This window comes from Cydia strobilella, chromosome 3 (genome assembly GCF_947568885.1).
Source record: "Cydia strobilella chromosome 3, ilCydStro3.1, whole genome shotgun sequence".
Classification (NCBI taxonomy): Eukaryota; Metazoa; Arthropoda; class Insecta; order Lepidoptera; family Tortricidae; genus Cydia; species Cydia strobilella.
Window position 1 is genome coordinate 17,330,886 of NC_086043.1, and position 22,664 is coordinate 17,353,549.

Genomic DNA, 22,664 nt, shown 5'->3' on the forward strand with positions numbered 1-22,664 from the left:
ACCAATGGACTATTAACGCCGGCGTTCCTCAGGGCTCTGTTCTGTCCGCGACCTTATTTCTGCTACATATCAACGACATACTCTAAGAACAAATTAAATTATTTTCCATGAAAATATTTTATTTCAGTTTTCATATTAACGACATGTTAGTCCCAGATACTTTTGGATATCTGGGACTAACATGTCGTGTATAATTGGAGTCCTTTCGGCCTGACTCCTACTTTCCGGGATGTATCCGTACCGATATCCAACCATCTTCAGCTACTTGGCACGAGTATCTCGTCTAACCTGAGCTTTGGGGCGTATATTGAATCTCTGGCCAAATCTGCAGCTAGACAATTGGGCGTCCTCTCTAAGGTCAAGCGGTACTTCACACCGGAGCAGCTTCTTCAGCTTTACGTAGCTCAAGTCCGGTCGTGTATGGAGTACTGCAGCCACCTTTGGGATGGGTCCGCCAAATATCAGTTAGCCGCCTTAGACTCCATAGAAAAACGCGCTAGGAAGCTTATTGGAGATGCGGGATTAGTAGAGGCTAGACTGCAGAGCCTTGAACACCGTAGAAAGGTAGCTTGTTTATCGGTGTTCTACAGGATACATTTCGGGGAGTGTGCGATGGGATTACATAATTTAATCCCCCCATCTCCATTCTGCCACCGTGGGACTAGACCCGGACTTGCGTTTCACCCTTACGTCGTTACTCTGCCACTGATTCGTACTAAGCGCTATGCATCCAGCTTTATCATGCGAACGGCTAAGGAGTGGAATTCACTTCCTTCAAATATATTCCCAGTCCACTATAACTTGGATCTTTTTAAATCGAGAGTGAATAGACATCTTTTAGGTAAGCATGATCCATCCTAGACTGCATCGGCACTTACCATCAGTTGAGATTGCGGTCAAATGCTAGCCTTTTTGTAATAAAAAAAAAAAAAACTTAAGTAAATGATAATAAATACAGTGTTAATACTTACTTTCCTTGGTAGCCACGTCAGAAATGTAATTAGATGCTTTATCAACGGCCTCTATAATAAAATACACATTTGTTTAATTATGTCCAAGAATGGATTATTATAATGTTATAGCTTCGTAACTTTCGTACCCAAATACTTAGGATAGGTTGGGCTATTACTTTCAGGTACTAAGTAAGGTCTTTATACTTTACTTTGTAGACAAAAAATGATTCTAAAACTGTACTTAAAATATGCAAGAGGAGGAGGTTCTATACTGATATTGTTATAATTTTAAATTTGAAATTTATTTTAAAGGTAATTAACTTTTTGAACGTCAACTGTCAAATCCAAGAACGTTATGCACACGCGACACACGCGTATATCTCTGGCATAAGCTAATAGCAAATATAAACTGTACTGGAAACCAATTGAAGGTTACTTTAACAAGCCATAGTACTTATAAGCGTCCTTGGCGCAACGAGCACTTCTCACGATGCCATTAATGGTTCTTGGCGTTCGAATGGTTAAAAAAACATCAAATAAAGAAATGGCAATTTATTTACCCTTCATATGATTCTTGGCTAAATCCGACGCTCCCAGCTTGTCCAGGTTGTCCAAACGGTCGTGAACCACGTCGCGAATCATCCCGTTAGGGTTCTCTCCTCCAAATGATGATGCTTTACCCAACCTGGAAAAAATACTAAGAATCGTGACCTCGGCTTCAAAGAGTATCCATATCTGCCTATACTATCTGTATCTGTATGTAGTACCTAGCGCCATAGATGATGGGTAATGGGATGGTGGGATGGATGATGATAAACAGAATAGCTTTCTGAACCTTTTTTAATGGCGCCTCCGGTTTGCGGTTTCTAACACAACACTGTATAGAATCTCAAAGTATGAGTAAGAACGATGATATATTACTCAAACATAGACAGAGAATCATACTATCTTTGTCTTACACTAGTACTAGCACCCAAAAGAAAAGGATGAGAATAGTTTTTTTTTGTTCCTATTTACTGACAAGATTTGCTTGACCAACTATATGTGTAATGGCGGAGAAAATTTTCGTAGAGCTCATGCATGTCCGTTGGGGAAAGGCTCTTCTGGTCACTACGTACTACGTACGGGTAACTAACCCCTAAAAATTTCCCGTGTACGTTGCTCATCGGGTCAAGATCACTTAAAAAAGTTGAATTTTGACTCCACACGACCGATCATTACGTCTTTGAATTAGCAGGGAACATTTTTCAGTTAATATGACAAATAGCGCAACGCAAGGATCAAAACGATTGTTTGTGCCGACTAGCCGACTAGTCGGCCGACTAATCATCCATCTGAGCGCCGATTAGGCGGCTAGTCGGCCAAACCCATAGTGGGTACATGACTACTTATTACTCAACTTACATATCTCCTGCACCTGCGTAAGTCTTGTCAAACTTTCCTACGTTCAAGAAATTTTTGTCTCCTTCATTTTTAAGTCCACCTTGGATGTGTTTCATAGCCTCCGCTGTATTTGAAAGCAGTTTTTAAATTAATTTAGTATACGAATACCAATGTTGATACATAGATTGAAGATAAACAAGTGTTATTTATTTAATTATTTATTTTATTATTAACACGAAGCTTTTTAATTTCAATTCCCGAGTTTAAATTAGGTAACTTTCTAAAAGGAACCGGTATTCTAATTAACTCCAATTTGGAAATAATGATTTATTTTTATCTGATAATGCCCATACGAGCGTGTACACTTGCCTTAGGGCCTTTACATATTGATTATTATTTAGTGTGAGTTCATACATTTGCTACTAAATGCAAGTAGGTATTACTATCTCGGACGATGTCTAAATGTCATTGAAATGCCATAGTTTCCAATTCTTTGGTGGATTTAAATATGATGTCGGTGTTACAACAACGTAATGTATTACTTGATAAGGCAAAAAAATAATAAATAAAAACCGGCCAAGTGCGAGTCGGACTCGCGCACGAAGCGTACCATTACGAAAAAAAAACAGCAAAAAAATCACGTTTGTTGTATGAGAGCCCCATTTAAATATGTATATTATTCTGTTTTTAGTATTTGTTGTTATAGCGGCAACAGAAATACATAATCTGTGAAAATTTCAACTGTCTAGCTATCACGGTTCATAAGATACAGCCTGGTGACAGACAGACAGACAGACAGACAGACAGACGGACAGACGGACAGCGGAGTCTTAGTAATAGGGTCCCGTTTTTACCCTTTGGGTACGGAACCCTAAAAATGAACTATGCCATTCAGTTTCCTTAAATGCCAAACCCTGAAGTTAATGGAGTTAAAAAAGAGTAAAAAAACACCGTGTATATCAATAATAAATAAATAATCCCCTATTTGAAAGAATCCCATACATTGAAGAAACTATTTGTAGCTTAATCATCAGCATAAAATATGTATTATAAGATATTAATGGCTCCGATTGATAGGTGTGTACTTCTCTCCATTCGAAACACCCATTGCAAGTGAAAATGAAGTGAAGTATGACAATAAACATAATGCTTAGAATACAATACAATAGAAAAACAATACTTTCCTAATCCACTGACTTCATCGGACAAGAAAGCGGCTCCCTCCTCAGCCGGGGCTGTAATCGAGTTTTTAATATTATATTAACTATATCTATAATACTAAACACAGATTAAACTACAAAACTCCCGTGGGACTCGAACATGTTTTTTTTTAATGTATAGGTTACCTACTGCGCGACGTAAGTATATAGCGGGGTAGGGCCCGGGTCGCTTGGCTACTCGATTTTTTGAATAAAATTCATGAGTAAGTAACAATACCAACGCCAACACACGCACGGAACACGGCACGGACGCAATATACGTAGCGCACTCACTTCAGACAGTTTAGACGAAGCTTCAGTAGAGGATCCTCGAAACCGATCTAAAAATTTTGAGCGATTTTTCTAAAATATGCGAGTAACCCGTTTAAAATAAGTTTAATATATTATAGTTCTTAGTTTTTTTTTCAGGTGCAGTTTTACAACATATAACTTTCTCTGTATTTCTCAGCTGAAAGTGCGAGAGAAGAAGTAAATGTACTTATTATTGTAATAGAGACGGCTCTAGTTACGTACTGCGAAGAAGATCTTTCAGTTCTTTGTTGGGTATGGTGGTGTTAATTTGATCATTTATTTGCTTTTTCTTTCCTTCGTCTTGTGCCGTAGTCACCCCAACAGGAGCCTTTTGAATTCTGGAAACCAAGAATTGACCAAATTTGATGACGAAGTTCCTCTTTGTATTGCTTACTACCTTAAAGGATATAAACCAATATTTTGACGTTACGTATGTATACATTTGCCGTTCCCCTCCCCCGCAAAAATTGGCAGACTTTTTTTGTACAGCAAATTACAGACAAGGCGTCTCCGTTGGTTATATCCTCCAAGCTTACTATCATACTTTTTGCAACGTTTAGCCAAACTTCGGCTTAAGGTTAATAACATAAATCAGACAAGTTGCCAAAGTTTAGTATTTTAAAATATTGAGAAAAAACATCGACATTGTTACGGTTTTGATCTTATTTTGGTACGACCTTGAAGATCGCTGACGCTAATTGGTGCACGCGAAATGAAGTAAAAGTTTTGCGTAAGATGCGCGCCAATCAACAAGACGATCGTCAAGGTCGTATCAAAACCAGGTCAAACCCATAACAAATTGTTGTAAAAAAATAAATCGTGCCGAGTTTATACAGTTTATACGGCAAAAAAATAAAAAATAAACCCTGAAGTTAACGTGTCGGGCGATGATGATGATTAGAAAAACGTAGACAGCAGTTATTTTTAAACCTTAAACAACTACACTGAGCTATTTGTATTTTTACCATACTTACTCTTTTCCGCCCTCAGTGAAGGTCATTTTATAATCTCCCGCTTGCGTCAGTATTTCGTTCTCTTTCCTCGCCATCAAGTCTCCCAGGACCCTGCGCTTGTCGGCCTCAGCTAAATATAAATGAATGGTTAAACTTGTAATTTGCATCGAATTTATCATTAATTGAAAGTAAATTAGACTTACTCTCGGGTAATGGTGCTGCTAAATACTGAGAAGCTTCGTCGACCACTCCTAAAAATGTTAAAATAAACGATTAAGTAATATAGATACAGATGTAGTGTATAATTATTTTCCATCGTATTTTCACGGAAACGTACGAACGTGTCTTGCTATTTCAGTCAGTCTCGGTACAAAAGTACTGAGGTTGACTGAAGTAGCATGACAAATACGAACGTTTCCGAGAAAATACGATGGAAAACAATTATGCACTACATAGATCTAAAGTCAATGTCAAGATGAGAAGACAAGACAAGCTAGAAGATCGGTAGAGCAGAAGGAGCGAAGCCCTTTCTATCTGGCTGTGACTTAGCGAAGTACGTATACCTATACAAACACGAGCGTTCTTTTCTTGCCCTATGACATGACGGTCTTCCCAACAAAAACAAATATTCCGGTCTTCTCCACAGCCGGAAACCGGGGTGTATAAGGATGGGCAGGTGAATACAGAGATAAGAACCGGAAACGACGTTTACCTGATAAATTCTAATTTTTTCATGCGATTGAAAATAATACTTACCGATTAGATTTTGTATGATAAGTACAATTTGTGTTATGGCGGTAACTGGGTAACACAAAATGTATGGATTTTTTTGGACATATATATTTTTAATGTCGGGAAAATGAAAAGTAACATTTTTAATGTTCTTACTCGGCATAGCTTTAGCAACCGTCTGGTCAGGTTTTTTCTCAACTAGCGATTTGAGTTTTCCGTGTACATTTTCATATGCCCCTTTATCTACTTTGTCGTTGTATAAAGAGTCGGCATTTTGAATCCTAGAACCAACAAAATACTTATTCTTCATAAGGTTGGTACTACACAGCGGAATGGAACCTGAGGCCCGAAAAACTAAAATCACAATTTCTTTACCTACCTCTCTAACGATCGAATATGAAATGCAAGAGCGATAGAGAGGCAGAGACTATGAAAAATAAAAAATACGAAAATACGTAAATTACGATTTTCGTTTTTCGTAGTAGTAGCCCAGGAAATTACATTAAATTATTATTTATACGTTTGGCAAAACATTAAATTAATATTTACAGATAATAAAGATATTTATTTACAGATAATATATGAAGGAATCCTACAAACATTCAATCATACAAAAAATATATTTGTTATTAGGTAATAGGCAAGCGTGTAACTATATTTTGTTTGGATTTTAAGTTCGTTAAACTAAAAACATCAGCTATTTAAATCATTCCCAATTCGCCATACTTCCGGTCCGTAAAATGACTGGAGTATAGACTCTCTGACCCACATATCAAAAGCACCCGTGATGTTTATTTTTAAATGTTTTTTTATACATCACATTCTTGCACGGTCGGTCATGTAGTACCAGTACCACGCACCACGCATGTTGATTGAAAATACTCAAATATTAATTACGAGTTATGCAATCAGTCTCTCAAACCTTCGAGCACCATCTTTATAACTTTGATCGTAGCCTTGGAGGTTGCCCAATGTAGCATCGCCTTCTTCCTTCATCACTTTTATCAGGTGTTCCACAGCCTCAGCTACAACAACAAAGTTAAGTAACTAGTCTTTTCTAGGTTTTTCATGTGTCTGTCCCAAGTTAGACAATGGAATGGAATAGACACCAAAGTTTTGGTGAGATTTTTCGAAGTTAGATTGATTTTCACGGAAACGCACGAAAGTGTTAAGCTATTTCAGTCAGTCTCAGAACAAAAAGTACTGAGGTTGACTGAAGCATGAGAAATACGATCATTTCCGTGAAAATACGACGGCAAATGATTATGCACTACATCTCTAGATTCTCTAGTGACTTATCCAGAACTCTCAAACCTTTGGCAAAAAAGGCATTGGGATTTTATCACGGGAATGGTCATTCTATGCAGACTTAGTCGCTGGCAGATGATACTTCCGTATAAGCCTGAAGCATTTACTTACAGCTACTTTGGTGGAAAACTAGCATACGGCCCGTATGATAGAAATAACTCTCTGTAGCCTATGAACGCCTGCAACCCCAGAGTCGTCGCATATCATATTACACTATTTATTGTAGATATTTGCATGTATATATGCTACTACGAGTTTTGTGACCTCAGATCTAGGCCACACCAGATGGATATTTGTGGGATAGCGATAGCACATCACTTGCGTCGCGTTTTAATACGGACAACAAAAAAGTAGCTCACCTTTTGCCATTCCCGACTTAGCAAGATGTTTTGAAGCATCATCCATTGTGGCTGCACGCATGAAAAGCAACAAATATTATAAGTAGAACTTCATCATTCATCATTATCATCCTATTAGAAAAATAAATTTTAATATAGGATTCAATCTTAGCACTTCTTAAACGTACTAACTTCTGCTGCTCACCTCCCATACTTTCCGCGATCGTTGGGGCAATTTTAACTGGCACTCCTTTGTGTAGCTCAGCGTCGATCTCGATTTGTAAATCCTGTGCTTTAGGATCCGCTTCTAATTTACCGGCGTATTGTAACCTGTGAAGTGTAAGACGGTGACATTTGCTTCGATACAAGATTAATGGAGTTAACAAAAGCCATAGGTAGATTGACAATATTGAGGCGGAGCGCTTTTGAGGCATTCCAGAAAAGTGTCGATAACGTGACGCTTTTTTTCACACCTCTGGCCAAGCTAAGTAGCCGATATTTGGCATAATAAAGTTCGAGAACTTAGCTTTAATTTCAACGGTATATAATACAGATTTACGCAGGTTATTGATGTAGCTGCCATACGCGTGACGTCCCCGACAAAGTCGACCTTTTCGGTTTTAAATTGATTTATACTTACTCGTCTTTACATGCAAACTGCAGAGCTAGGAGCGACTAGATAGCTGCCTAGCTACGACAAATTGTCCGTGTGGCTGAACTTAACAGAAATTAAATTAAGTAATTACTTAGATCTCGTGTGTGTTAAATCTAATGTTGAAAGGAATTGTGTCTTTTTTTAGTAACCTTACAAAGTTTAAGTTTTCATTGATTTTTAGGGTTCCGTACCCAAAGGGTAAAAACGGGACCCTATTACTAAGACTCCGCTGTCTGTCTGTCTGTCCGTCTGTTACCAGGCTGTATCTCATGAACCGTGATAGCTAGACAGCTTAAATTTTCACAGATGATGTATTTCTGTTGCCGCTATAACAACAAATAGTAAAAACAGAATAAAATAAATATTTAAGTGGGGCTCCCATACAACAAACGTGTTTTTTTGCCGTTTTTGAGCGTAACCGCGAGCGAGTCCAACTCGCACTTGGCCGGTTTTTTATATTAAAAGTTTTTAAACGTACTCTGTTCCACCGTCTGCGTAAGTTTCAGTATAGTTTTTCTGTTTGTATAGTTTCTTGTCCCCGGCTGATTTCATAACTGCCGCTAGCAGATTCAGCGGATATCTGGCACCGGCTGCTTTGCCTGAAATATAATATATAAGATAATATCGATCCAAAAGCTTGAGTACTGAATGCTTAGTAATTTATATGTAATAAATTGATGTATCTACTATACCTCCCGCGTCGAATGATATTCCCTATGACCATTACATTTTATATAGGTAGAGCAGGAGTATTCCATCGTTACGTAAGGACCATTCGGACCCATCTCATCGACTTTCCGAGCCTGGTTCTTTTTTGGCTTGCCTTTTTATAGTGTAATATTGGTATCATCTTAAAGCTGCTTGTTTTCTTAATAAACTGTTTAATTTACTTTTACTATAATACGCAAGTCGACAAAGTAATTCGGAATTAAAGCAAATATTTCGTAAGCGATTCGCATGCAAAATGCGCCAATACTTTGTCCTACTCCTACACGTAGACATTGCATAAATCTAAATAAGTTAGTTTGCTAAAGTTCCAAAATGTTGTAATAAAAATAGGGTAAAATCATATTTATTATTATTTTTAATTAAGCCCAAACTAGAAGAGGAAGCGCGAGAAATATAACTATGTAGTAACTTATCTTCCTAAGGCCCACGATACTACCCGTAGTACCTACTTATTCATTTAGGGTCACTTGCACCATCCTACTAACCCGGGGTTCACCGGTTAAACCTGGAGTTAATTTGACACTGTGTTATCGGTTTAACCGGTTAACCCCGGGTTAGTGGGATGGTGCAAGTGGGGCTTAATATATGTAATTTGAACCATTTTCAATCGGAACAGAGTTGCATTTCTTTTGTTTCATTCTATTTCTTGACAAAAGGAATTCAATCATATTTCCTGCAGTATTGATTTAAAATTCAATTATCAATATTATTGTATGATAGGTTATTATAATAACCAAGCAGTATCAATCAAGGCTACTAAAGTGCCGACGATCAGTTTCCAAAATTATGAATTTTTCGACATAAAAAATAAGGAAACTTCTCATATGTTTGTATGGGCGAAATAAACTTTTTGTGTCCAGAATGGAAACTTTCATTTATTGTGAATTTATTCCAGTAATTTCCGAATCCTTATAACTTTTTCAAAACTGCCCGTAATTTGCACGGCTGTGTCACGAATAAAATACATAGTAATCGTGATATTAAATAACTATGTCTTCAATCAACTTACCTATTAGCGTAGGCAATGCTCATAACTACCTTAATATGTAAATGGTGCGCCTACATCTGATATCCGCAGATTGATATCATATTTTTAAGTTAATTATTAGTATTATTACACCCTTTAGTAGCCTAGCTGTCTTGCTATCACCATATGGTTTTACTTACTTCGTATAGCTGCACCCTGTGAGAGATGTTTAGAAACGTCTGTAACCGCACCTGCATACAAAAATAATTACTGATTTTTTACTTATAACAAGGAGTCCTATTCAGATAGAGCCTAGAACAGTTAGCGCGTCCGCGTCCGCACCGTCGCGCGGGTGCACGGAGCGGGCGCACGCGCGCGGGTGAAATTGTAGGTAAAATCTGCCACACGTGCCTGCGTCAATCAGGGGCGCTCATACTATTTTCCTTAACCCGCTCGCCAGCTCCGTGCAGTCCGTGCACACGGGCGACGTTACGGATATGATCGGTCGGCTGTCAACAGTGATATTTCAGGTTGTAGAAATGTCACTGTTGGTCACTGGCAGATGCACACTGTCTTATATTTTAACCGCTTTTAGCCGCGCAGGCGTGTCATCAATGTTTTTAACGTATCGCGTATGACACAAGAGACGTGCCATCATATTCTATGGCGTAAGGCACGCCTGTCGTGTCATGAAACAATTGTTCGCCCGCCACCGCTAAAAGTTTTTGAAAATTGAACACACAACGAATCTGTTAACTTAACACGTTCACAGTCCAATGCCCCATATATGGGTCACGCTGAATTACCTCCACACGTCCGTGCCCCAACGAAGCAGCGTAGATACGACCAGGTACGCACTTAGATTAGTATACCTTCATACTGCATGATAATATGAAAGAGTGATAGAGGTCTCTCAAACAAAGCGTTTCATTATCGTAGCGCAAACGATTGTCACCATGGTTAGGCACCCAGACACTTACTTTTCACCGCAACTTTCAAGTTTGCAGGAGTTTCAGTTTCCGTATCTTTGCTTAGTTTTCCTTTCATCTCATCCGCGATATCTTTTATAGGAAGATATGGAACAATTGTAGGCGCTGTTTCGGTTCTATAAACAAACGATTTCATTAAGTAGTTTAATTACCAGAATGAAGACCGTATGTAGTTATATTATTGTATGTGCATTACTAAAAAATGTATCATGCGTTTTATCATGTTTTTTAAAGAGCCATATGTACAGTAAAATGTTGTACGATACACGTGTGAATAGGTAATTCGTAGGTAATAAGTCGTGTCTGAATTATTTATCACCACTCGTTGCAAACTTCCTATTTTTCGCATTTGTATCGTAATGTAATATTTCTCAAAAATGGACGGCAAAGTCCACTTTGCCGGTTAAAAAATGCCATATCAAATCAAGGCATAAACAGCCAAACAGATGATTATCACTTATTTATTATAATGTTGGTAGGTTGGTACCTACCGCGACTATTTTACTGGCTCAAATAGGTTGGCGTATTTTCGGCAGAAAAAACACTATTTTTTATTTAAAAAAATAAAAAGGCGTCAAAGCAAATCTTTTCAATAATATCAAATGTTTTTACTTTCATCTGTGAAAATATATACGTAAGAACGTTGCTTCTGTAAAATATTTCTATTATATTTATATTACTTGCGCCATTTTAAAGAAAGCACTATATATGACTCGGCTGGAAGGTTTCGGATTCAATTAAACGGACTACCAATCCCAAGGTCGTCCGTTTAAAACGAATCCTCAGCCAGCAAGTAGCTAGTTTCGAGCCTCGACAATAATGTACTAATTAATACATTATACCCGTAAGTAGTAAAGTCCCTATAATATCCCTAACAATAGGGATAACAGGAATGCAACATCAAGTTGTTTTGTCCATAATTTCACTTACTCCATAGCTCCATATCCGTAGTCCATAGTATAAGTCCCCCTTTTAGCTAATTCTTTAGTTGGAGACTTCTTCATAGCACTTATCACAATCTGCAAAGCGTTTTCTGAAATAACACATCTTTATCTTAACATTTGACATATCAATAGGTACCTATATTACCAAAGTCATGCACATAGCCGACTATTTTGTTTTTACGTTGGCCTGAGTGCAAATAAGTTACCGTTGTCCATTAAATAATTTAAGCCTGTTTCCAATACCTACTCATATTCTAGTAATTATGTAACTCACCTCGGTCACGAACGAAAGCTGATAAATAGTTTGCACAGCGTCCGATGACCTCTGAAAGTTAAAAACATGTCAAATGATTAGGTAATATGAAGAGATCCCGAGCGTGCCAGCGCGCTCAAATTAATGGTAGCCTGTGTAAAAATAAAATAAGCTTCTTTTATTGACATCTTGAAATTTCTAAAAAACTTTTGTATAACGGGTTTGTTCCAAAGTTTAACTTTATAAAGGTTAATACGAACTAGGGTTTACAAACAGGTTAACCGTGACATTTTGTGCTCGTTTAAAAACCGTTTTTCGCGCCAATAACCGGTTAATAACCGAAATGATATTTATCGTATGAAACGACCTAAAAAGGCATAAAATAGCTTTAAAGTTAAATTATTTTAAATGTAATGTAACCGTTATTTATTATTTTTCAATGAGAAAACCATACTTAATTTTTTTATAGAATTCGGTTATGCCATCCTCATTATCTTTTATAAGTTTCTTATCACCCTGACAAATCCCAACAGTAGTTGGAATACTTGTAAAGTAAACGTTACATCCGTGATGAAACGAACAGCATTTATTTTTACTGAAAAACGGAATAATGAGCGAAGCCGTAATTTATCGATGAGAATTAAATTATTCACATATTTATAGCAAATTAACTAAAGTTCATAGCTAGATAATGATAACATAGATGTACCTAAGCGTGCCAATCGCCTCGTGCAAAATTAAAAAAGTAAACACATACGGTGTATTGATGTTAAGTGAAAAATTCCAAAAAATGAATGCAGAAAACTTTTGTAGCCTGGTGATATATGGCGTCAATTTCATAGTACCTATTTATCAAAAGTACTATAAGTTGTCCATTTTCACGACAGACTTGTCCCCTACCCATATTTTAAAAAGACTGGGATACTAACTTTAACAGATATAAATATTTGTCTCTCATTATATAAAGATATTAAAAGCAGACCAGATTTCTCTCAAGCAAACCTTTAAATAAATTGCCATTGGCGTACTTTTCTTGTAAATGTGATGTAGACTCACGCATGTGCAGCAGTATCGTTGGTTTGTGATTGTGATACGACCGTGAAAGTAGGATAAATGCACCAGTAGTCAGCCTTTTTACGAAATTTCTATGTTCAAGATCGTTTAATTTGCTTACCAATTGACCTATAAGAATTATTAAATTTTTTACTGTTCAAGAATTTCATATAGTTTAATTTTTGTAAAGAATAAAACCTTTTTAAATGTTGCTTTTGGAAATATTTCATTAAATATAATGAAAGTGCGTTTTTGCCAGTAACCAGCCCCCTGTGTACCAATAGACAGCCTTTAAGTACCCAGTGCCCAGCCATCCAATTTTAACGGCTGATTAGTGGGTTCTGAGTTCCGCGATGTCAATGTCCACTGGTCAGCCACAGGCTGATTACTGGGTACTTAGTTACTTATTTCAATCAAATAAAGTCATAACAAAGATAGATATAACTCCGTAATAGATGGATACAGTCTAAGGAAAAAACGTGCCTCGAAAATCAAGAAAATTTGATTCTCGTTCAGAGGGCGCTACTAGCTTTGGCCTACTGTCGTATAGATGGCGTTGACGGTTTCGTTTGTTATTTAACAATTTTAACGCATATCAGTGAAAGAACATGGTTCAAAATTATAAAAATAATTAATGCAAATAAAAAAAATCATTTATCCATTTTATCGTATTTTTATAAATCTTCATTTTTAGTTTTAAAGTGTGTCGACAGATGGCAGTGAATTTACTGGGGTTACAAAATTTACTATGACAGTATCGCTCTAGTATAAGTTACTCTATGGTCATAATAATTTAAATATTTAAAGGTGCTTGGCTTAACGACTTAGATTTCATTTGAAAATAAAAAATAGTTCTGATTCCTATGGTCAGCCTCCCCCGGCTGACTTCTGGGTTTACGACCTTTTCAAAATTAATGCCATAAGCCCAGTAGTCAGCCATGGGAGGCTGACTATTGGATTTAGTACAAAAAAGTAGTTCCCAATACTCAGCCGCCTTAAAAATGTTACTTTTATATGGATTTATATTCACTTCTTTCAGATAGTATAAGTATTAATCATGTGATGCAGTCCACATTCTTTTAACAAGAAATCAGAATTCGGCTGTTAACGACTTATCAAAATACCATGTGACACTCCAAAAAAAATGGCGCATATCACATGATCCTTCATGTCAGAAGACAGCACTTCTTTAAAGTTGTGTTGTGGTTCATGCTAGACAATTGTTTTAAAAATTAAACTCTATAATATCACCTACTTTTGACATGAAAATTAGAAAAGGTTTGATAATTACAGCCAAAAATAAGCAAGAAAGGCTGACCACTGGTGCATGGCTGAGCACTGGTGCCTTTACCCTAGTAAGGGAAATGAATAACTAAACCAACACCAAAAAATAACTACAAAACTCTTTCCTAGTCAACTACCCAGTTTATCTACCACTTTTTTTTAAATTTTTTTGATCTTATCATTATGTGCACAAATGGAAATTGAATACTTCATGCCTCATCTACACTATTGGCGATGATCGTGAATATCATCGGCAAGATGATTGTGCAAGCATCCACATGATCGCCTGTACAACGCTACCAGCCGGCGATTCACTCTGATGCGTGCCCAAAATAACTGACAACTCACGGGTCGCAGGCGATCATTGGCGATGATAGACGATGACTGGCGGGGACTGCTTAGTATGCCTTCTATACTATCGTGCCCGCCAGTCATGGTCTATCATGACCGATAGTGTAGAGGAGTCATAAAGTAAAGCAGGACATCTAGTTAGAACACTAAAGCGCTGAAAAAAATATTCAGAAATGATGTTTTACAATGTTTTTCGTAAAACCGGTTAACCCTTTAATGCATGAGTTTTTCTTTTTGCCTGAAATTAATATACGTGTCTCGTAATTGATTCCGGGAAAAATAATAAATAAAATTAAAACATCGATTATCACTGCTAAATCAGTTTTAGAAGTTACATATAGGGTAAATCATAATATATGTAAAAATAAAATTATTGGTAAAAGATATATGAAAAATCTTACTACCATCAGAAATTCACACTATTTGTTATATACTTATAACAAAGATTTTAAATATAAAATAATTGCAAACCCCGAAAAAAGCCACCTCAATCACATACTAAAAATCATCAACGTTTCCAAATTTTCCAATTTTTCCGCATTACGTCTTAAAACAAATCATATTATTTCTACCTTCCATATCCTGCTTCAAATTTTGAGGACAAACGCTGTCAGCCACGGCGTGCAAAGCTTTCTTGAATATTGGAGCAGTCTCGGTATCCGGAGTGATGCTGGTTAGGCCTGGCGCCGACTTTAGTCTGATGAGGACGGTTTCAACATAGTTCACGAAGAAATGTAGGTAACTAAGCTACATATATTTTATATCCGGATTTGTGTAGTTTTAATTAGTTGATATAATTAAAACTACACAAATCCGGATATTAAAAAAGTAGCGGCAACTTAGTATAGGGAACCAATAATTAAATATTTTGTATTTTAACCTCGCAACAGTTTTCGAAAAATCGTAGCACTTTTTAGATCATAATACGGTTGCCAAAAAATAAGTACAAGGTATGAACATAAAAATTGCTTCTAAAAGTGCGTATTGTTATTTTGGGTCGAACTTGTCGATTATTTTTTTTATATAACTGAATATAACAGTTCAATAACAATGATATCCGCGGTCCCATGGGCATGCCCGGCCCGGCCGTCCGCTCAGTGCTCACTTGCTCAGCGATCTGCGTTCGGAGAAGGACGAACTTTATAAGACTGGCGGCATCGGCATTGCCACGCGCAGGAAAATATTGCAATAAGTACGTTGAGCAAGGAATGAGCCAGCCTTCTGTGGTCACCCGTAGCTTCAACCAGTCGTTTCTAGCTTATAAACGTGAGTTTTGTAGCACTTGGCACTCTATTCCAGTGCTTTAAATAGAGTTAATGGTTCGGTGTATAGATATTTTGTAGTGAAGATTGCTAGATGTCTATTTGATAAAAAATGAGTGTTTAATACTCGTTTAACTGGGTTAAATGGATAAATAGTGCTTGGGAAAGACCTATAGTGATAGTTTTACACCGCACACATACATACTGTTAGCTATATTTATAGAACGAAACTTACCCAAGAAGTGGAGATTTATGTTGCAGTTTCTATGTAGGTATTATTGGCTTAATCAAGGAAATGGGGTTTAACGACTGCATGCATCAATTTAAACATGTGTTTATATATAATCGTTTATATTAAATCGTAATTTTGAAACGTTAACGGATTTGACTACGATTTGGCTCTTAAATTGTTTTTAACCTTATTCCAAAAACATGCTTTCCATTATTAGTAATTACTAAGATTATAAAACATAAAATGTCTTTAAATTATACAGTCAGAACTAGAAATATGTGAAAGGCGATAATTGGGTTTTAGTTAAAAAACATAAAATGTCTTTAAATTATACAGTCAGAACTAGAAATATGTGAAAGGCGATAATTGGGTTTTAGTTAAAAAACATAAAATGTCTTTAAATTATACAGTCAGAACTAGAAATATGTGAAAGGCGATAATTGGGTTTTAGTTAAAAAACATAAAATGTCTTTAAATTTTACAGTCAGAACTAGAAATATGTGAAAGGCGATAATTGGGTTTTAGGAATCAGCGATTTTAAGATAAAATACTAACACATATGCCGCGTTGAAATTGGTTTTCAAGGGATCGAACTGTGGTGTAAACTCCTGTGACCCTTCCGCTTCCAGCTTCTTAATCAATATGTCAAAGGCAGGCCCTCGTTCCACTGTCAATTCATACGAAAAAGTCAGCATTTATTTGTGGCTGTGGTCCTTATGCTTTATGCTACATGTGCATCAATAGCTTTATAACCTTTAAAATATGACAGCAGCGACTCACCTTCATCCACAGCATGCTGAGACAGAAACTTAGATGAAATGTCCACGGTTTCTGAAAACGCAAATGCAGTTTTATTTATTTTAGACATCAGTCACTGAATCAGGGGTCGGAAACCGGTATTTGCTCCATACAAAAATACCGGTATTATTACGTTATTTTTTGTTCTTTTGTTTATAATTTCATTTTTAATGGGACGTTTTAATAATGCAAAATTGTTTCCTAAATACATGATTCAGTCCTACGTAATGAGCATAAAAAAATTCAAAATATTGGGCTATTTCGGGGTTTTTAAAAAATACCGGTTCCGAGCCCTGCACTGAACCGACTTCAAACGTTTCAGTTACTAGCGCATATAAAAGATGGATAATATAAATTTTATCCTTTTTGAAGTCGGTTTAACATTTTTTTAAATATTAGTTTTATTATTTTACCGTTCGCTCGCCATGTATGATTTATGTATCCATGCCAAATTGCAGCTTTCTAGCACTAACGATCACGGAGCATAGCCGCGGACGGAACGACAAACGCACATGGCACAAACAATTCCTACTTCCTAGTTGACTACGAACCCTAAAAAATTGATGATAAAGTTGCAACTTAATCAGTTTAATCACAATAGTGGCAAAGTAACTTGTTGCTTATTTGGAGTTCGTACTTCATGTTGGTTGGTGAAATTGGATTTTAAAAGATGATTTTGAATGGTAATTTTTAATACGATTTGTAATGTTTTACTGGTAAAAATTTTGTGTTTCGCTCAGTAGCAAAGTTTGTCCTCGTGATTTGAAACCCTCGCAACGCCAAAGACAACGCCCTCGTAGCGACATTCTGGAATTTTTTGCTTGCTCGGCTGTCAACGAGGAGTAAAACAACAATTTTGCCCCCTTGAAAAAACTATAACAAATCAAAATCCGCATCTAACTACTTTGCCATTCTTGCGATAAAATGCAACTTACTCATCAGTTTATGACAAATAAAGAGAACCTGTACGAGGGAATTTGGTGAAAATGATATTTCGTACATAAGTTTCAGGAAACTCATTGGTTCGAACCCGTGACCTTCGGTTTGAAAGTCGCACGCCTTACCGCTTTGCCACCAATACTTTTATGTATTATTTGCCTATAATGGAAATGTAATGAAACTTGCCAGCCATATCGGTTTTCAGCTCATCTGGAGTAGCGTTCTTCACTAAATCAGACAACTTCGAATGTATATCTTGAGATAGATTGGGATCGTCATGGTCGGTCTCCAACCCTTTAGCTTTCTCAAGTCTGGAATCAAATATGAAGGCAATAAATTGGTACTAAGTATAGTATACATGTGAATATATATTTATAGCCTATTTTATATCCCACGCCTGGGCACAAACCTGTCCTTTCTTTCGCCTTTTCCGACACTGCAACGGATGGGAGCGTATGCGGTTCCCGTTTTGAATTTGTTAATGGGCCCTGATGTTAATGCTCATATTTGGATGGTGGCCCTGGTTACCGTTAATGCCCAGTGTCTGGATCGATATTTCTGGTACTTAAGACTTTTCCAGGTCTAGAATCGGTTATGGAACTTATGGGTTTACATGGAGCGTATTTTTTGCACTCCGGAATTATGTTAATGTGTCTGGCGGTGATTTTGTTAATTCCTATACTACCCGAGACAAGCAGCGGTAGGATGCTCCAGCAAATCGAGGAGCATTTTAGAGGAGAACTAACCGGTCACCCAGAAGCTGACGAGGAAACTAAATCATTCGAAGGCTTGGAGGAGGGTTAAGTAACTGTAGGCTTAATTTATACAACAATGATTTGAATATAGAGTACATAAAGGTATATATTGAGTAAGTATATACCTTTACTTAGTATTTTCATATTGTTTGGCCTAAGTTTAAAAGAATTATCTACAATTCTACACAATGAGAAAAACTAAATGGTAACGCAACACACACACAGTGTGTGTGACACACTCAACCTCAATTTGTACTAGGTACCCGTCGGTACAGGGAAAAAATATTCTCTTGAACAGCATAAAAGTCATAAAACCACTATAGGTCAAATAAATAAAAATATCTAAACAAACTTTGAATGAACAAATAAGTAGGTATACAAACATTACTGCTGCTTGTCCATAGGTGCGGTTAATTTTTTCTTTCTTGTAAAGCTCATCTTTGGTCTTCTTTTTCATTTCTTGTATCAAAATTTTGAAGGCAGGCCCTTTATCCTCTGCGAAAGTCATAGTTTTAGATATCTATCACGTTATTTAAATAAAGAGAACAGAAATACTAGGTGAAAGGTTACATGTTTATAATAACTTACTGTTAAATTCTGCGTGTTGTGCCAAAAAATTTGAGCATATATCAACCATTTCTGTAAAGAAATGTAAATTTATGTAAGTAGGTCATCATGCAATGTACTTACCACAGATTCAAATGTAGGGTCTGTATTGTGTACAAATTCAAAGGTATGGGAAACAATACATTATAAGACTCTTCTCTTTACGTACAAACTCTAAAGGTAAGCGGTCCATTCCTTATGTCTAAACATCTACAAGTAAGTAACTCCAAGAATTGAAACGGATGTTGCGCGTTCTAAGGAGATACTATACCGTCTATACTTAATGTTTAGCAAAAAAATTTTCAAGAAATTTGTCAATAAGAAAAATATGTGAGATGAGAAATACCTTCAAAACTGATTTTAAGAGTATGACCAAGTATGACCCTAATTTTTGTGATAGAGAACGCGATTGGAAACAATTTCCTCTACAGAATCATTTTTCAAAGCCAGTTCAAGTAAGGGGTATGTACTCATGGACAAATTTAGAGGAACGCAAAAAAAAAGGTTAAATTACTGGATTACAGCACCTAAAGTAGATTCAAAATTAGTAATTAAACCTTTTTTTGCGTTCGTCTAAATATCCCCATGAGTGTATAATATATATAAGTATACAATTCGATTATGCAAAAAAGAAAACTTTTAGCTAATAGCAAGTTTCGATTAACACTATAATTACAGGGTGTTTATTTAGTCACCTGCAGTAATTTACGGGCTGAATATATAGGTCATACTGAACCTTTGCTATGGGACCAACCCCGCAATCGCAAAAAAAATTACTCTCCCACTCCCATAGAAAATGTCAAGGTACGTCAGACAGACATAATGTATGAAACAGTCAAATTTTTTTTCGCGATTTCGGGGTTGGTCCCATAGTAAAAGTTGCTCAGTATACCTATATATTCACCCCGTAAACTATTGCAGGTGACTAAATAAACATTCTGTATATCCTCAGATACTCTACAAGTCTACACTCCGACTGTAGGTACCTGTCATGAAGGAGGCGATATTAGCCGGTGTATTTGGCGCTGCGCATGCCCCCAGATCCTTGTTCAGCTGACCGGCTAATGTGGTGTTAAATTCCGTAGCAGTAAAATCGGGAGTCTGTTTCAACCTGAAATTTTTTTTTACTAGTAACTACGATAAAAATGGTAGTTACTTTTTTTTAAGAAATAAGCAATGCAGCAGGACCGCGTTCATACTGAATACTGCAATCAATCTCCAATTAGATGCGAATAGTCATTATTATGAATTATACTTGTACTGGGTTGTTGAGACGCTCGTACATTCGCCATCAGATATATCGGAGCGGCCAAGGTGCTCACAAATATCTGAACACGCCTCTATTGTCAAGCCGTTAGAGTGCGTGCTCAGATATTTTTGAGCATCTCGGCAGCTCCGATATATCTGATGGCGACTTTACTGCAAATAAAATGTAGACTATGGATAATTGCCAAATAGACTTTGAGAATAACAAAGAAAAAAGTAATAGATATCACCTGGGTCATAAGGAATATTCGGTTAATATTCGAATCGGTCATCAAAATCGACTGGTATTAAGATCGTACCCCTTTCTTTTGCGTTTTGTGTAGTCACTAGTCAGATAAACTTGTAATGTACTTGTAATGGGCTGTTCCGAAAGTTGTTAGCTGCTCCGGCTCTACTCAAGCGATTACAATATATATTTTTTTACTTTTGACCGCTTCAACAGTAAAAATCTGATATTAAAAAAATTGTATATACATACATACTACATACGAATACATATAACATTATTTATCGATATATACATTGAAAATAGCAGAAGAAGCAGAATAATAAGTCCCGGGTAAATTTAAGCTCAATTTTCAAAGATTTCAATACGAAATTCATTTAATTGTGCCTAAAATTGCCGTTTTTCCTAAGCAATTCGTAACTCCATTCAAAACAGCTTTCAGTATTAAAAAACTATTCGCATTAATAAGAGCCGGAGCAGCTGACAACTTTTGGAACAGCCCTCGTATAATCAAAATAATAAAATCAAAGTGTTAACGTTATGTTTTGATTCCCTTACTCATCCGCTCCTTCGGCATATGTTTGGTTGAATTTGCCATAGGAAAGTAGTTTCGCGTCTCCTTTCTTTTGCATAGAGTCCGTTAGAATATTAAATGCCTCCAGCATTTCGCCTGTTCACAGAAATAATATACGAGTTTAATATACATATACTCGTAGTAAAAAAAAAAACGGTGCCACTGTTATTTTTAGTAAGTATATTACCTTCAAACTGTAGGTAAGCAGGCCTGGCTGTAAACAATCAAACGCGTAATTAAAATTAAGATTTGTCATAGCTCATTATTACGTTATTAGCAAAATTATTACTACAGGTACAGCAAAAAAACAGAATTAGTAATACTTTTATGTATGTATTAACTAATTTATAAAACATTAAAATAGCTTAATTTCCTTTTTGTAAAATTGTTAATATATGAAAAAATACCTTTTTAGTAATTATTGATTACACTTTTAATATTTTTAAGTTTCTTGATCTACCAAATGTTTCATCTAATATGAAGTGACAATATTATGTTATTTAGTACTTACGTCCTCTTAGAAGGCTGGACTGGAATAAATAAAACCATATTTAACTAAATAGTCACACCTTTCAAAATATCACGTTGGACTATTTACAAAATAGGTAAGTATACCCCGTATACCTACCTAAATCATTCTTCATTCTCCATTCTCGTACAAATGAACACGAATAAAAAGCTATTATAATAGTGTAAAAATGTTTGGATTAGGTAACCGAGCCGGCGCCCGGCGATGCAGATGAGGAAGTGCTAATATAGATACCGAATGGAAAATGAAGATTGATTAGTATTTCATTTAGGTATAAAACTATAAATTATAAATGTAATTACCTTCGTGTTCACTTGTACGCGCGAGTTAGGTGCAAAAATAAACATAGTTCTATTTAACTATTTTTTTTATTTACGTAAATAATGGATATTTCCATTCTTAGTTGGTTCATGAGAGCCAGAGTTGAAGGTATACTTTCGCAGTAGAATTTTTTCAAGAATATTATAAAATTATGGCTGCTTCAAGTAGGAGCTGTAGATTCTGGTCTATCGGTGACTTGCATTATTAGGACTGTTTCTAAGCTAGCGTTATTGGAGCCCATTTTAGTTGACGTAGGGTGCCCAATTTCCTATTAAAAATATGTACATTTTAGATAAATATCAATGTTAAACCTAGTAATATAATGTATACACGATGAAATTTAATCGGTGATGAGGACCCAATTTTTCTAATTCAGTCACTAACACAATTGTAAGTATTTTTTTATCATATCTAATTTTTAAGTCGAAATTCAATTTTAATTAAAATTTATTGTCACCCTACCAATAATGGTTTAGCCTAAAGAGATTAAAAACCTCTTTTAAAAGTAACAGCCATTAAAAAAACTAAAATCTTATGAGCAATAAAGCAATTAGCTGTCAATTTGACAAATTGTTAAATTCCCCGCCAAAGCACTGGCACTTGACGTATGTATCCAGTGGTTATTCATAGATGTTGAAGTCAATTGCATGATATCTCGCGTATTGAATTCTATTTAGGTTGGTAATTAATATTTTTCAATTCCCGATCATCGATTAAATTTCATCGTGTATAGTATTGCAATGGGAAAGGTAC

At 36.2% G+C, this 22,664-nt stretch overlaps 1 protein-coding gene across 1 annotated transcript in view; it reads right to left on the reverse strand.

Moving 5' to 3' along the window:
• Nucleotides 1-22,664, reverse strand: part of LOC134756227 (uncharacterized) — a 60,872-nt gene that overhangs the window by 29,704 nt on the left and 8,504 nt on the right. Inside the window, exons 10-33 of the mRNA XM_063693056.1 lie at nucleotides 21,573-21,591; nucleotides 21,046-21,157; nucleotides 19,982-20,106; nucleotides 18,978-19,028; nucleotides 18,773-18,884; nucleotides 17,821-17,945; nucleotides 16,678-16,728; nucleotides 16,453-16,564; nucleotides 14,976-15,100; nucleotides 11,737-11,787; nucleotides 11,449-11,551; nucleotides 10,510-10,634; nucleotides 9,730-9,780; nucleotides 8,312-8,432; nucleotides 7,384-7,508; nucleotides 7,200-7,250; nucleotides 6,455-6,557; nucleotides 5,689-5,813; nucleotides 5,004-5,051; nucleotides 4,822-4,930; nucleotides 4,070-4,185; nucleotides 2,358-2,460; nucleotides 1,514-1,638; nucleotides 972-1,022 (exon numbers count right to left, since the gene is read on the reverse strand). Of these exons, the coding sequence (XP_063549126.1) occupies nucleotides 972-1,022; nucleotides 1,514-1,638; nucleotides 2,358-2,460; nucleotides 4,070-4,185; nucleotides 4,822-4,930; nucleotides 5,004-5,051; nucleotides 5,689-5,813; nucleotides 6,455-6,557; nucleotides 7,200-7,250; nucleotides 7,384-7,508; nucleotides 8,312-8,432; nucleotides 9,730-9,780; nucleotides 10,510-10,634; nucleotides 11,449-11,551; nucleotides 11,737-11,787; nucleotides 14,976-15,100; nucleotides 16,453-16,564; nucleotides 16,678-16,728; nucleotides 17,821-17,945; nucleotides 18,773-18,884; nucleotides 18,978-19,028; nucleotides 19,982-20,106; nucleotides 21,046-21,157; nucleotides 21,573-21,591 (2,239 nt within the window). The remainder of the gene's footprint in view (nucleotides 1-971; nucleotides 1,023-1,513; nucleotides 1,639-2,357; nucleotides 2,461-4,069; nucleotides 4,186-4,821; nucleotides 4,931-5,003; nucleotides 5,052-5,688; nucleotides 5,814-6,454; nucleotides 6,558-7,199; nucleotides 7,251-7,383; nucleotides 7,509-8,311; nucleotides 8,433-9,729; nucleotides 9,781-10,509; nucleotides 10,635-11,448; nucleotides 11,552-11,736; nucleotides 11,788-14,975; nucleotides 15,101-16,452; nucleotides 16,565-16,677; nucleotides 16,729-17,820; nucleotides 17,946-18,772; nucleotides 18,885-18,977; nucleotides 19,029-19,981; nucleotides 20,107-21,045; nucleotides 21,158-21,572; nucleotides 21,592-22,664) is intronic.